This window comes from Planococcus citri, chromosome 5 (assembly GCF_950023065.1).
Source record: "Planococcus citri chromosome 5, ihPlaCitr1.1, whole genome shotgun sequence".
Classification (NCBI taxonomy): Eukaryota; Metazoa; Arthropoda; class Insecta; order Hemiptera; family Pseudococcidae; genus Planococcus; species Planococcus citri.
In genome coordinates this window covers 22991304-23007935 of record NC_088681.1, presented here as the reverse complement: position 1 = coordinate 23007935, position 16632 = coordinate 22991304, and the positions used below count along the sequence as shown (strand labels likewise).

General features: G+C 34.8%; 1 protein-coding gene across 12 annotated transcripts in view; it reads right to left on the bottom strand.

Moving 5' to 3' along the window:
- The window catches only part of trol (terribly reduced optic lobes), a 219917-nt gene that overhangs the window by 87074 nt on the left and 116211 nt on the right, over positions 1-16632 (bottom strand). For 2 of the 12 annotated variants that reach the window (XM_065365970.1, XM_065365971.1), the window contains exon 1: positions 15307-15974. The exons of 8 other annotated variants lie outside the window; for them this stretch is intronic. In XM_065365970.1, the coding sequence (XP_065222042.1) occupies positions 15307-15373 (67 nt within the window). In that variant the 5' untranslated portion in view covers positions 15374-15974. Of the gene's footprint in view, positions 1-15306; positions 15975-16632 lie in introns of those variants that run through there. 2 more of the 12 variants (XM_065365972.1, XM_065365973.1) reach the window with 1 other exon arrangement.

Here is a 16632-nt window from a genome sequence, read left to right as displayed (position 1 = left end):
AATTTTGACGAATACGTACTTTCGTCACGAAGCTAGTATGTATACGTTTGAGTAGCATACATTTTTTTCTATGTCAGTCAGTTGGCCACGGCTATAGCATATTTAAAACAACAATACCAAGAAAAATAAAAGTTGTCAAGAGAAGTCATACTTAGTATTATTAAACACTTTGTAGCATAATAAGTATCATAGCTTTGCAATGTAAATCGCACGAAGCGTCGGCGGCGGTGGCGGCGTGGTAAGTGAAGATAACGAATGAAAAATTTATTACTCGGTGTATGCGATATTATTATGTCATGAAGTACCGAGTTATTTTTGAAAAAATTTTGGCTATTAAAAAATTATCACATGCTACGCGAGGTTGCATTTGTAGTGGTAGAATAGCACGTAATCACATATACACATGCAAAATGCAGCTATGCAATATTCGCTTTATTATTAATAATTATGTATGTAGGTATATACTTGAAAATATTTATACAGGGTGGTTCCCTTAGTTTGTAGATTAAAAAGAAAGCCACGTGTTTTATTCATACAGAAAAATGAATTCAACGTACATACGTAGGGTGTTTTGACTCGTGTTTTGTAATATTTTTCTCACATAAATTAATCGAGACCAGAAAGAGAATAATAGGGAACGTTATGCACGCATATTACCCAAATGATTCGAAAAAGATAGGTCAATCAACCCACACTGAACCACATTCCGAATTTTTTTTCAAAAAAAAGATCAATTTTTCTAGTGGAGGTTGAAGATATTCACGTCTAATAATATTTCAGCCAAATCCGATGAAAACGATTTGTTCAAAATTGGATTTTTTCATCATAACAAGGAAAAATTTTGATTCTTTTAATTTTACGAGGTTCAAATTCGTTCAATACAAAATTATACAGCATGAAAAGAGTCGAATTTCCCATGCTCACAATCACAAAAATTGCAATATAACGAGTTTTTCAAAAAATTTCCTGAATAATGTTGTTAAAGAAGTTCAAATCCTCTCAAAGATTTAAAATAGGAAAAAAACATTCAAATTCAATCAAAAGATCTACACCTTAGTACTGATTAGTCAGTGAATTATCTAAATGTCACAAATCATAGGTCTCATCAGATCTCGTCAGATGAAAGTTTTGATCATATTAGGTCTGTTCAAACCTGATCGTGATCAGATCCAATAGGGGAGACCTCAGACTTGATTGATCAAACCTGATCAGATCCGGACACTCCTCGGGATCTATACGATCTGAACTGAACACATCCCATCAGACCTGAGTTCTGATCGGATTAGATCTGTTCAGACCTGATCAGATTCAATCATTTTATTCTCATTTAATTCACAGAATCAGTGATTTTTTTTCAGAACTGTTTCCTCAAATTGATAATTTTTACTAGTTTGTATCAGAAATACCATCATATTTACTGGTTTCATCAGCAATGATAATGATGAAATCACTGATGCAAAAAATGGAAATATTTCGTCAACAACTCACATTTTTCCATCATCACCTAAATTGCAAAAATTCACTGATTATTATGGGTGATTGTTGATTGAATTAGTAAAAAAATACATTTCCCTGATTCAATAAATGATAATGGCTGATCCATTCAGTGATTTTTATTTACCAGTTCATCAGTGGAATTTTAGTGATTTATAAATTGATCAACTTTGATGATCAATTTTTTTTCACAGAAATCATGAAAATCTGGGTACAATCATTTTCCTCTGAGTACTTTTACAGAAATCCATCAGAAAAACATAACTCTAGACGTGTGAAGTTGCTCTGATTCATCAGTGGATTTTCATGATTTCTGTGGAAGAAAAATTGATCAAAATTGATCAATTCACAAATTACTAAAATTCCACTGATGAATCAGAGTAACCTAATTATGTATTCACACGTCGAGAGTTATGTTTTCCTGATGAATTTCTATGAAAGAACTCAGAGGAAAATGATTTTACCCGATTACATCAGGAAATTACCCGCATCTGAGCAGATCTGATGAACTTATCAAAACAGATCACTATTCAGAAAACTGATTAGACCTGATCAGTAATCACTGATCAAATTTCTTCAGTTCAGTTTGATCAGATCAGGATATTTCCTCGATTCAATTCGCTCAAATTTTCTATCGAATCAGATTGGTTCAGGCTGGATCAGATCAGATCATTTTCCTGAAGGCAGGCAGGCTGTATCTCCCCTCAAAACATCAGAAATTAAAAACTGCTCATTCTACAACTCCAATCAGTGGATTTTTCCATTTTACTGATGAAATAGACAAAACGTAGTTCCTGATGGATCAGTGAAATTCAATTGCCAAAGTAATGAAAAAAAATCACTCCATCATTTTTATTCACTGAATCTGTGATTTCGTCCCAATTATTGATTTATTCAGTGAAAAATTACTAATTTCATTAGTGCTAAGTTGAGACAAAATCACTGATCGCAATGTCTGATTGATCAAGTAGGCCTAATAATTCTTTATCAATTTGACAATGAAATTTCCCTGATTCATCAATCACTCAATTACAATAATTGAAAAATCCAGTGATCATCCAATCAGAGCAAATCTACTGATTCAAGTTCAGAGACGAGTGATCAGGGCTTATACTCAATTTTTTTCAAAAATAAAAGTAACTTTATTAGCAACCAAACGGAACATTTCAAATTGAAAAATGTAAAAAAAAAATACTTTTTGTCAATTTTTGAAACAAAAATGAAAATGTTGGCAATTTCAGACATAAAAATGAGAATTTTTGGCAATTTTTGGCAGAAAGCTAAATTTTGAGAATTTTAGCAAAAGACAAAGCTTTTTTGGGAAATTTTTGGCTAAAAAGTGAGAATTTTAACCAATTTTGGAAAAAAATGAATTTTTGGAATTTATGTCAAAATGCGAGCTTTTTTAACGATTTTTGAGACTTTAAAAAAAAATTGAAAACTTTCAAGCAATTTGGTAAAAAGCGAGAATTTTTGTCAATTTTTGGTCAAAAAGTTATTTTTTATAGCCAAATTCAGGCAAAAAACCAGACTTTGACAATTATAACAAAAAGTGAGACATTAGGAATTTTTTGCAAAAAAAACTCGGTGCAATTTTTGTCAAGGAGAATTTTAAAAAATTCTGCGACAATCCTCGATGAACATAAGAAAATAGGCGTGCGTTTTTTCTCAACTTCTCATTCGAATCAGCGAACCACCCTGTATACGATTTGGCTCACGAATTTGCGTGGATTTGGCAGTTTCTCGCCAACTTCGTGTCATTCGACCACGCTTATACATTGAAAAAAATTACATGCTGTTTCAGAACAGCATTGGAAATAATCTACCTTCCATTCATAATACGCGATTCTTATGAGAAAAGAAATCGAGCTTATCAGCCAACTTCGAATATTTCTATACTCTTAAAAACTCGAACTATTCCAAACAATAGGTATTTTTCAGTAAACAAGACCATAGTTCGAAGTCATTCCATCATTTTACCCTTGTTCTCTTCAACATATCTAACGATTGCTTTGACTATGATACACGTACAGGGTAATTGTTTGAAAACCAATAATTCCAGAAAACCCCCGCGAAAAAACCTCTTATCAGCAGATAATTTCCATTTTTGTGGCAAAAAGAAAGGTCTAACAAGTAAAATATCGTCTATAGGCGATATAGTTCGTACAGAATACACCAGAGCTTATCGCCACTCAGTATTCACACCATATTCACTGTGTAGTATTATCGCATGCTCGTAGATGACGACCACATGTACCTCTCTAAACCTACCTAAAAATGTTCGTCTAAAATAATATTGTACGCATCTGATAGTGAATGAAGAAGAAAGTAATCAACTGTAGATGAAATTTGAGTTTGTTCCTAGCTCATTCACAATGTTAGCTGTAGCCAGTTCGTCGTTCGAATTGGTCGGTTCGATATCGAGTTCGAATATCTTCACGTATAAAATATGCGATCGATTGGGAGAAATACCTCAAGATTTCCTAGACGGTGCGCAACTTTGCATGACCGCGCTGCAAAGTAACCCCGTTCAAGAATTCGTCGTCTTGTCCGCAAATCCGCGCTTTTACGCCGCTACCACGCCGAATATCAATCTTCTACCAGCCTTTCGTATTTCCAAAAGTACGCGTCGTTTCGATTTACGCAGCCAGTTCAGCGGATTCAGTCAGTGTTTGGGGCATAAACCACCGTTTATGGTTTACATCGAGATGCCAGCCTGCGACGATATTCCGAGACATCACGATATCATCTTCAGCAAAGTGCAGTTTCCAGATATACGCGATTTTCAAGGATCCTGTTTCGTGCAATCGCCCGATCCTTTGATATGGATGCCTCAAGCTGTACCCGGATGCATGCAAGATTCCACCCCGACCAGCATCCAACTATTGACTACGCAATCTCCGGCTATGCAACCGGCTATTTTACAAATCGCCTTATGTACGCCGATGCCTACAACCACGTATTCGACCACAATGCCGGGTAATACAAATATTTAATTAATGGGTTAATTTATGTAAGTACGAGTATTCGTGTCTGGTATTGTTTTACTAAGTATTTTTGTGTTCAATTTTTAATCGTATTAAGCTTTTGACGGGATTTATACCTTTTTTTTTCATTTTGTGATTGTTGAAAAATATGTACCTACTTATAATTATGCTTTTAATAAAAATCCCGTAATGAGATGTTTTGTGTTGATTTTTTTCTACCCGGGCTGGCTCTTTTTTAAATTTTTATAACTCGAGTACTACTCCACAGCATACTGTATCAATTTTGACAAAGATATTGCACAAAAATTCGGGTCTGTTTTCATAAAATCAATGTTATATGTATCTTGAATCATCTACATTATTAATAACATTCAAAGGTCACATTGATACCTTCATCTTTGATAACGGTTGAGAAAAGATTAAGTATTGCTTTATACAATTACACATCATGGTTCGAAAACAATTACCATTTTTTTTTAGACCATCTTTAAATTCGTTTCATACCATGAGCTAATGGCTTAAAAAAATTCGAGCTCAAAATGCATTTTATACGAAGTTTATTGGTCATCTTTGCAGAATGAAAAGAGAGCGTGCAAACATCAAACCTTTTCCACGACGTTCACGTGGAAAAATCAAGCGATCGTTCGCTCTACGTTTCGAGTCATTTCTTGGAAACACAGCAAGCCTGTTAAAATCTAAAAAAGAAATTCGCCCTGTCCGACTTCTGTAACTTTTACGAGGAAAAAAATCATGAAATTAGCAACTCAAAGTAGGTATGTATTTCTATGAAAAAATAATATGAAATTCTTCAAAAAATTGGAATACAATTTTTCAATGAAGTGCCCTGTGAAGTGAAAAATACGAGTTGTTACTACAACTTCCATTTTCAGAACTAATTCCTGTAGGTACTACGTAATTCATGCACCTACAAGCTTCACTATACAGCTCGAAAGTTGACACTTCCACCACCAGATGGCGACACTTTACAGGTAACTCCCAATCGTCGTCAACTCCTCCTGTCCTTCTCAACTGATAACTACGATTTGTGTATTTGGATTACTCGTAATGAGTGCTTCATCAGTTCCAATATCTTTATGACTTATGAGGTCTTTAGGGTTTCTATACTGAAAAGTTCATAGACCTGAGCAAGCTTCTTCAATTTAACACGTATTTTTCAGTCACCTTTTTTCATTAAGTATTGTAAGAAAAAAATTCAGATAATTTTTGTTTATATATGTATGTATTATGATTTTTTGTCTGCTGAATATAAAATTAGTGCAGCGATGTGAGCCAAAAATTGACAAAACGATGCAAAAAAAATTTATAAGAACGAAAAGGTACTTCTCAAAAAAACAGTTTGTGAAGGGAGGGGGAGAGGAGCATTACTGTCAAACAGCAGCGGTTTAAGAGCTCGTAATTTCATTTTTTGATTTCTGGAAAATTTTCTAAAATTCAAATTTTGATACAATTAGTATAACAAGGGAGCCTTTCGAATTGGCATTCTCCGATTTGAAAGAAACCAGGTTCAATTGAAACAAAATGTCCTAAGACTCTCGTAACTAAAACTTCAAATAAATGCTTATAGGTCATTTTTAAATTTTCGGTGAATTTTTGTAAATTTCAAAAAATTTTAAAAAGCTGTTTCGAGGGAAATTCTTAAACTCTTTCATGAAACATACTCACATTTTTTTCAGCAAAATGTACCAACTGTACCAATGTGAATAATTTCGTCAAATTCAACTCCCACACCTTGACAACTACTAGTTCTGAGCCATTCTGGAGCCTCCAGCGATTTTTCAATTCTCTCCAGAAATTTCAAATCACTGTGTAGGGCACATTGAACTTTGGTCAGAGCCTATTGGGAAACCTCTCGACTGTTTCAGCTCATTACCGCAAAATTCCAGAAGTTCCAGGTCATTACTGAAATTTTTGACCAATTTTGTTAATTCCAGAAGGAGTGAAAAATATCAAATTTTTAAAGAAAGTTCACAACAAGTTGTTTTTTTGGAAAAATTTCGTCTGGTGTGTCTGCGTGATCACCTGACTCAAAAATGATCACAATTTGACGTTTTTTGATGCCACCAGAGAGTTTCCAAATTTCTCCAGAAATTTAAAATCGCTTAGAAAGGGACAAAATTGAACTTTAAGACCCATACATTAGGTCCTTATTAGTTGAAATGGTGCACAGTGAACATCTACGGAAGTTATAATCCCTCCTGAGTGATTTGAGGTTTTTGAAAAAATCTAAAAAATCGCTGGAGGCTCCAGAATGCACCAAAACTGTTGGTTGTAGATGATTTGAAGAGGATTGATTGCATTGAAGGAATTATTCGCATTGATTCAAAAAAATTCCTCTCAAAACAACTTTTTAAAAAATTTCAAATTTTCAAAAATTCGTCAACAATTTAGAATTTAACTTTAGCCCTTGAAATTTTTGCTACGAGGGTTTTAGGACATGCTTTTTGCTCTTTCGATCTAACTGGGTTTGATTCAAATCAAGAAAATCAAAATTTGAAAATCTGAAATAATACCAATAATAACCTTATTTTTTGATCTCCTTGGGTCCATTGATCGTATAGTTAGAGTCGTTCTAGAAGTTCCAGCGGATTTTGGAGTTTTGAAAACATTTTTATACTTAAAACTAACCCAAATAACATTCAGCATTTTTTACGAACCTAAATTCATCTTTTTCATGGCTACTTTGAGTTCGATCAATTTAGACGTTTCGCAAAATTTGTTTCCACGAATTCAAATTTTTATTCAAAATTGGAAAATCATAAAATTTGCTGGAGGCTCCAGAACGACATTTTTCTCCAGCAATTATTAGGCATTTTTAAAAAACGAAAAATTCATTTATCACGAATACTTCGACATTGAAAAAAAAGTACAATTCACAACATTTTTTACTCTATTTTCGATCTTCTGCTTTGATTTGAGGTAGTTTCAAGCTGTTTCAAAGACCCTAAGATATTTGTTTGTGGAGGGAGCGAGGGAGGGGTGATTTAGGTATGGAATTCAAATTCAACGTCTACAATTTACTTGCTGAAGAATTTAATTTGGTATGGCTGTTTCAATTTTCCCCCATTCTATTCGAAAAAAATTCAGCTGTGAAGGCAAGGGAGGGTAATCGATACTACGTTGGGTCATCTTTGACCTTTTTTTTCGAAAATTGGAGGGGGATTCGATAAAAAGTTGTGGGGGACCTCAAAATACTACAGGACAAATTTTGGACCTCTGACTTGATACATCATTTTTCTACTCAGAGGGGGGGGGGGTTTCCAAAACTTTAAAATTTAGGTAAGTAAATTGAAAATAAAAAAATTTGTTCAGTGATGATTGGTAAATATTTTGGATGTAAATATGTATTTAAAAAATAATTTTCAATGCACCTACCTCACTATTAAAATTCTTGCTGCAGTCTTTTGATGTCCTTCCACAATTTTTTATCGACCCCCCCTTCAGTTTTCCCCATCCAAAAAAATGTCAAAGACGACTCTCCTTAAATGGATACTCACTGAATTGAGACACCTCTACTGCTGGGAATTTGAATAACTTAATTCGTATGTAATTTTGAGTACCCCCCTCCAATTAGACGAGTGTTCCTAATCGACTCATCTCAAGTATGTACCACGTAAAATGTTCTCATCAAATTAACTCGTTCCTCTAGACTACATCATCTTTTTCATCCAGACCAATGAATGGCAACTGGTAACCTTATCATCTTGACAAGCCAGGGTTCCAACACCTCATTACAACGAGTGAAATGGAAATTAAAAAATTTTAAAAATGAAATAAAATAGGTGAAAAAATAGGTACTTTAAACTCGTCGATCCGACCAAAACCCTTTCTCAGCCTTTTCAAACATACAAAAATCATACACCCAGTACCAATACCAAATCATAAAAAGAGAAAATAAACACTAACACAAACCCACAAACCCATTCTCTGATTCTCGGTCATACCTAAGAACAAAAACACAAAAAAAATAAAAGAACGGTAAAAGGTACTATTATTACCCTTTAAGCGTGATTTTGAATAACATGACAGGACATGGTGTTTAACTATTAGATAGTTTAGTTAGTACATACTACATACGTTCGTGTACAATCTGTACATATAATTACACCTTTTGTAGTACGTCGCGTCGGTAGTAAGTATTTAATAGCTGGCTCTCTTCTCACCCTCTCACCGTTACACTATGTTTCTCGCACAAACCACACGAGGACTTGAAAACCATAATGAAAACAAAACAGGTACTATACAGTTGTTGAAAGTCTCCTCTATAGCTGTGGACTTGAAGAGTTGATTTCATTGACGGTCAAAGAATAAAGAGGAATTTTTGGTCTGGGATGATGAGTTGGTGTAAAGCGTGACAAATGGAACGTGCTTTTCAGCGCTGGACTCCGGCAACATGGACATCTATCGACTGGAAACCGGTAAATATAAAATGCTCGGAAGATGGAATTACTCGACTGGCGCTTGGAGCAATTAAACTTTGAAAATTTCCAACTATCGATACTTTGGGTGGCACCTCTGTTTGATTCATAACAGCTGGCAGAAATTGAAAAGTAGAAAGGGTGGAAATCATCGATACGATGGAATAAAAAAAATCTCGTATAATTAATTCCTACACCCATCAATCATCCAATGAAAAATCTCACCTCTCCCAAATGCCACTCACGTGTTGTAAAACTGACAAAATACACGTTACAAGAATTCGCGTTGATTTTACGAATCATCTCTTTATTAATCTTGTCAATTCTTGTTTAAAAATAACCCGTCGTCGAGTCGATTTGTACATTTTTCATCGACGATCATTTTTTTTCTAGCGAAATTTTCACATCAAATCGATTCATCATTATAGGTCTATGAGAGCAGACGTCATTATGTATGTAGTTTTGGTCTCGCCATCGAATCGTCGAAATTATTACGTACAAAATACACGTAAACTGGTTCCGGAGGTGTAAAATTCTGTACTTTCTGCATGAGAGAACTGGTTGAAAAAAAGCTGTCATCTTTCTCGCATCATTTTTATTTTTCACTGTGTCGCGTTTACTCTCGTTAATTTGATCAGCATTTGGACCAGTTCACGCGACAAATTCGTCTACTATTCTGATCCTAATCAAATGTAATTAATTTATCGCCTATGCCAGTCATCGTGCTGTACATACATAGTATGTAGCCACTCGTGGACTCGAAGACCGGTTTTTTTCACACCTATTCGATTATTAATTTAATTATTTCATTTCTTATTTAACCACAGATCGATGGAGACATTGTGTGGTATTTTTTTATGGTGAATGATTTTTTCCCCCTTAAGTATAGACTTACTTCTGGGTGCCTAAACTAAGATATTTTAAAGGTCACCCACTCATTTGGTACAAACGAACGCGTGTAATCGTAATTTTACGCGTATCAGAGAAAGTGTAGAGTTATTTCGTACGAGATCGGAAAACAGAAATGGATTTATTGTGAACTATATAGGTAATAAATGAAAAATTCAGCGGAATTATGAGATGAAATGAGCAAAATAAGCATTAGGATGGATCGTGAAAAAAATTGGGTGGATTTTGACCAAATTCAGGAATGACCTTCATTTTGAATTGGAAGTTACTCAGAAAATTTTTTAGCTGGAGAGGTGTCTCAGGAGGGGAGAAATTGGCTCTTGAAGTTTTAGGGTTCTACTGAGCGGTTTAAAATTTTCAAATTGCTCACTTATGAATAAATGTGATTGAAAAAAATTTTTTTCACAGATAGTTCACATTAATTATGCCAAAATGTTGAGACATGTTATTCCTGAAACTGGAGAAATATTTTGGAACCCACTGGTGTCACTTTTTTGGTTTTTATAACCGATTTCGAAAAATCTATAAAAATAGCCAAAAACTTATGTAAGTAATTTTTTCGATTATTTGAAGTTGACCATAATTAAAGGCCAAAAAATTGACACATGTAAGTTCTAAAATATTTACCCAGTTTCAAGAAAAAATTTTCAAAACACGAATTTATCCAAAAATGAGCAATTTGCAAATTTTAATCGCTCAATAGATAACCCTACAAGTAGTTTTGGATTTTAACGGAAATATCATAAATCAACACAGTTCATTTGAGACTGGGTCATTTTTCCCAAAACAGGTTGGGTAGAGAAAAGAGCAAAAAAACCACGATTTTTTCGGAAATTTCCTCTTTTTGAAAGCTCATTTCTCCCCTCCAGAGCTAAACATTTTTCTGAATAATTTTCAATTCAAAATGAAGGTCTCTGCTGAATTTGCTCAAAATCTGCAGACTTTTTCTTTGGGCGATCCACCCTAATAAGCATGCTGTTGAAAGCTTGCATTAGTTTTCAAAACAGTTTTGGATTTTAGTTTCATGTGTCTTTCCTCCTTTCTTCACCTTCAAAAAACAACGGAAGAAAAGTCAAAACTGAAAACAAATAAGAGGCTCAAAATTGACCCATACTCGATATCAGGTAATGCTCAGACCAGAATAGAATTTTAAAAGTGGGTAAAATTTTTGAGAAACAAAAGTGCCTGATCAGAGTCATGGAAGTATCATTTGAAAAAATTATAGTTCCATGGTCAGAGTGTCTACCAAAATTTGATATTCAAAAATCGCGATTTTTCGCGACTTTTTTTCAGTACCCCTTCATTTTTTAAAAAATCAAAAAAATCGGGCTTTCAATAAAGTATAATTATCTATCTACACTTTGGGGGGGGGGCAACTTTCAACAGTTCCAAACTTTTAGGTGATTTTTGGTGAGAATCGCGACTTTTTCATGACTTTTGCGACCTTTTTTCGCGACTTTTTTTTTCAGTACCCCTTCATTTCTCAACAAAAAAAAAAACAACGAGCTTTCAATAAAATTTACCTACACTTTTTGGGGGAAGGGGGGAGTTTTTGGCCAACTTTCAATGGTTCCCGACTTTTTGGTGATTTTTGGCGACTTTTTCACGACTTTTTTTCAGTACCCCTTCATTTTTTAACAAAAAAAAAACAACGGTCTTCCAATAAAGTTTTCCTAAATTTTTTTTTTGGGGGGGGGGGGGGTCGGCTAACTTTCAATGGTTCCCGACTTTTTGGTGATTTTTGGTAGAAATCGCGACTTTTTCACGACTTTTGCGACCTTTTTTCGCGACTTTTTTTTCAGTACCCCTTCATTTTTTAACAAAAACAAAAAAAACACACAACGGGCTTCCAATAAAGTTTACCTACATTTTTTTGGGGGGAGAGGGGTTGACCAACTTCTAATAGTTCCCGACTTTTTGAAGATTTTTAGTAAAAATCGCGACTTTTTCACGACTTTTGCGACTTAGTGAGCATCCTGCTGGTGCTCATCTGATACATTTGATCCAAAAGTAAACCCTCAAGAAGGGAATCGGTCATTAAAGAATTTTAGGTCACATTAAATAGGCTTAGAGACACAGTTAAAATGGCCAAATGGGTCAATGTTTCAAAATTTTTCGAAATGAAAGTTTTCAAAATCGAATTTGATGTCTCAATTTGACCATGTTCAAAGGTGATTTTCACATTTTTAGGGAATCCAAAAAAAATTTTAGGTAATGATTTTACGAGATCAGACCCCTGAACCATCACTTTTACCTCAAGCAAGAGCTGAAATTTTTCACTCCCTCTCCTCCCTTTTACTTTGAAAACAAAGTACATAAAACAGAATGATAAGCTGAAATTCTTCTCAAAATGAAATTTTTCGATAAAAATGTCTCGATTACGTTTGAAGATCAATGTACTTATCTGTCCGAGAAAAATTTTAACATACAATTTCAAATTTTTTTACAATTTTCAAAACAACTTATTATTTTTGAATACCTAATCAAATATTTCATGACATCAAATTAACCGGGAGAATCAATTTTTAGCCCATAAGAATTGAAAATAGACCCTCTGTAGTCCCTCATTTCTCATTCATTTTTAGATAACACTCATTCACAAACAATTCATGTACCTCGTACTTGAAAAAAAACAGCTTTCAATGAAAGAAGAATACAAGGATGAGAAATGGGTGAGGCTGCGGGAAGGGAAGATATCACTGACACGACACTCAAAACCCAAATTCCTTTCTCATTTAATCACACTGCATTTCCGCTCTCAAGTTCGTCACACACGTAAGTACATATTTTCAAATTTTCTATCTTGACAGCCGAGACATCAAAACGTCATTCGAAATTGCCAACTTCGCTCATAAAATTTCCCCTCGCACTTCACCTCATCAATCCGTTCTCTACATATGTACTAGTGCACTTCAACGATGAGAACTGACGCGAATAATTTTCAGCGCATTCGCAATCACAATCGATAGGTACGAGTACGATTGTTGGACGACAAATCGCCCGTAAATTGAGCAATATTTTTCAACATAGTACCCTCCACCTTAAACCTGAGTCATACAAGTAGATTAACGAGCAAATAGCTACAGCTTAGCTCTATTTGATACGCGATTAGGTATATGTAGAAGCAAAAAGAAAAGAAAAAGAAAAACCATCACGTTGCGAAAATTGTAATAGTAGGTAATTAACGTGTACGAGCCAGTAAACTTATCAGCGTTGCGGTATTATGTAGGTAAATCACCACAGACGATAAAAATTTTAAATCAGGGTCGAGACTCGCGAGAAGGAGAAAACGAGGCGAAAAAAAATTCGTATATCAAAAATACTGTCAAACGTCAACAACTATAAGAATATCTATGCACTATCTTATGCGTATTGCGAGTGATGCTGGGTCAAAAAAAAATTCTGTATCGATATTAATCATACACGAAGTGAATTATGAAGATATTATCATTATGCACTTGGTTTTAGTTTTTTTTTACGATCGTAAATATATTTTCTGAGAATTGAGAACATCTAGCATAGCATAACAAAGATAGCGAATTCACTCGAGATCGTTTTCATTCAAGTTACTCTACTTATTTCCTCGTCGAAAGGTCACCCATGATGAAGAAAATTGTATTGATAGAAATTTTAGACCCCTGCCCCATCAAATTCCAGAGCAAATATGAGTCTGGAGAATTTTAATCAATATTTTTTCTCACCGTGGATAATCTTTCAGGACAAAAATCATTCAAAAAACACACCATTCCACTTTAATGCGAATCAGTGTTGTCAATTTTACATTCCCGGTACCAGATTTAGATATTTTCCCCCTCAGGATTCCACAATAAAAAGATTTTAGCTTCCACTTATCTGAAAATCATTAAAAAATTCAATAAAACGAGATTCCCATCCAAAAATTCCAAAAAGTTTTGAGAAATATTTTGTTCAGGAAACAGAATTTTTCGAAACGAACAAAAAAGTTATACGACATGCCCTTCTCAAAAGTCAAAGTAAGCATCTTCTTTACACAAAAGTTTGCTGTTTCCAAACTTGAAATTTGGCGAACGTTTTATAAAACACCTCAGGCAACTGATTCAGTTCACCGAATGAAAATTTAGCACGTGATTCTGTCTCCTGTTTCAGTTTTAACACTCGAATGCTAATGTATTTTTTGATTTTTATCAAAGAAGGCGACATAAGACCAAAATTTGAGCTTGACAGCTAATTTTAGCACTTTTTGGAGGTTTTAGCATCTGCATGGCAGATTTTCCATTCGTTTTTGCACCTAATCGTAATAAAAAGTTGGCAACACTGATACGAATAATTAAATTACGTAAAATAATCAACAGTGATGGGATATCATAGAAAATTTTCCAAATTCCTCACAGCTTCATGAGCAGGGGGTCCCAAAAATGAAAGACTGAAACTGAAACTTTTGAATGAACACCAGTTGAAGATGTTGCTCATCTTAAAAACTGAAGGGGCAAACAAAAGGCTGCGCAAAGAGCAGAAGTTGAATTGAAATATGGTCCAGGGGAAGGGAGGGGAGGGGGTAACTCGTTGATAAATGAGCTAAATTTTCGTTGCGTGAGTTTTTGCCCAACTTACAAATTGAAGGAGCCTGAAATAGATTACAGGAGAAAATTTCGCAATTAAAAAAATGACCGAAAAAATGGGCCGAACGTCAAAAAAAGGGCAAGCGTTGTACTGACAATTTTTCAGCTAGGACTAAAATCTACAAAGTTATCGACGTTTGAACGTGATGAATTTACTATTTTTTGGGAATTTTCCACCAATTTTTACCATTTTCGAGCAGCAATAATTTCTAAAAAAAAAACTAGCCCCAAGAAAAAAGTTGTCGATTTATTGAATTTTCAACATTATTCTGTCGATTTTCACGATATTTTTCAACTTAAATTATTGATTTTTCCAAAATCGATTCATTGCTCCTTCAGCGTGAAAATTGGACCAAATTTCATCCAATCACATTTTGCTCATTTTTCGATGCCTTTTCACTCAAATATTTAAAAACTCATTCCAAATTTTTTTTCAACGATTTTTGCCCCTTCAGTATTTTTAAGGCAGGTAATATCTTCAGTTGATGTGAGTGAAAAGCTGAACTTGTGAATTTTTGGCAGCTGAGTCAAAAGTGATCAGAAAAAAATGTGAATTTTGAGAATTTTACTCCAAGAAATATTTTCCCCCGAAAAAATGATTAAAAAATCAGAAATCTTCTCCTTTTTTTCTTTTTTAAAATAACTCAACCCATAAAAAAAATTCGAATTTAAAATTCAAAAAAATCACATTTCCAAATATCCCATCACTGGTACGTAAACGTAAGTAAGCTTAAAATTACGAAATCTAAATTCAAACTCTCTAATACACAATCATATGCAATACAATCATAAGTGTTGTGTTATAAACACGCAAAAATATTAATAAAAAAATACTAGAACTAGAAAATGGAGGGAAAAAATGCGGAAAACTTTTTATATTACCTTGTTGTACGGTGAGTTGAAATTGAAAGAGAAATGCTATCGCTACGAGAAGAATTTTCAGTGACATCGTCGAATTACCGGCAACTAGTAAACTGAAAGTGGTGGCGGCCAAATCTTGTGTAATCAGAGAACGCACTTTTGCTAACAAACTACCGAGTAGGTACTTTAGACGCGGGTATTAAATCTCAAAGGATCCGGTAAACTTTAAGCTTTGCCTCTTCTCCCAAGTTGAAACCAGTAAATACCTACATTTTAAAATTGCGTATTTCATTCGCATAGTATAGTTTCACTCATCTGCTACACCATCGACTACATTCTACACACTCGGCACGAGGATGAAGACGACGATGAGTATACTTTGGTAGCAGGTTATCGAGTTTCCAAAAAATTTCGAAACTAACACGCCGACACTTTTTTTATTCAATTTTCAGAGCCAAAAAATCACCAAAAACCAAAGAAAAAAATTGAAATTAAACGCGAAAACTAGATCGTCGTCGAGTCTCGTGGTGAAATGAAAACTTTTCGAAAAAATTGCCGATCAACGTCTGCACCAACACCATGCTTCGGTTCGCGATCCCAATCGACTACGAAACCGAAGAAGAAAACCGCGCGTAATTAACCAATGCGATACGTCGTTCTCTGATTCGAGTGGCTGTGCTCTGAGCTTCCTACTACCACCGGCACCTATGTCGTCGTCGTTATCGTCACCGGCAGCGTGCTCGTCTGGTCGTCGCCCAAGTCGCACCCGTCGCCGCACAAGGCGCAACGTAGGCTATTTTCAATGTTGGAAAAAATTAATAGCGAGACACTGACAAGGCTACATCATATCATATCACAGCTCACAAGTAGCTAAAGTTGAGCTTGCCAGGCGCAGGGCAAAATCCGACAAGATCTGTGTAATTCTTTACGTCTGCAATCGAGCATCCAGCATGGGGGGGGGGTCAACGACTTTTTTGAAATTTTTCCTGTGGAAAGACCTTTCGAAGAGATGACTAATGGCGCAAATCGCAGCCCTCTAGCCCTTTTTTAAAGATTGCTAGGGGGTGTCAACATTTTCAGTGAACTTGAAGTACCTATCATCCATTTCAGCAGTGGATTACTCGATAACCACGATACTTGCCAAAATGGAACTTTTTCCAATAGTTAGGGGGTTTGAAAGGCTTTTTGGTGATATCATAAGAATCAGTGTTGCCACTTTTTTTGTACGAAAAATTGGCTCGAAAAGTTTCATAACGTAGTTTTCATATCGTTCCAACTCTCAAAAATTCTGAAAAAAATATATTATCGGCAACTTTTCATGATGAACAACATATTAAAAAATTGGGA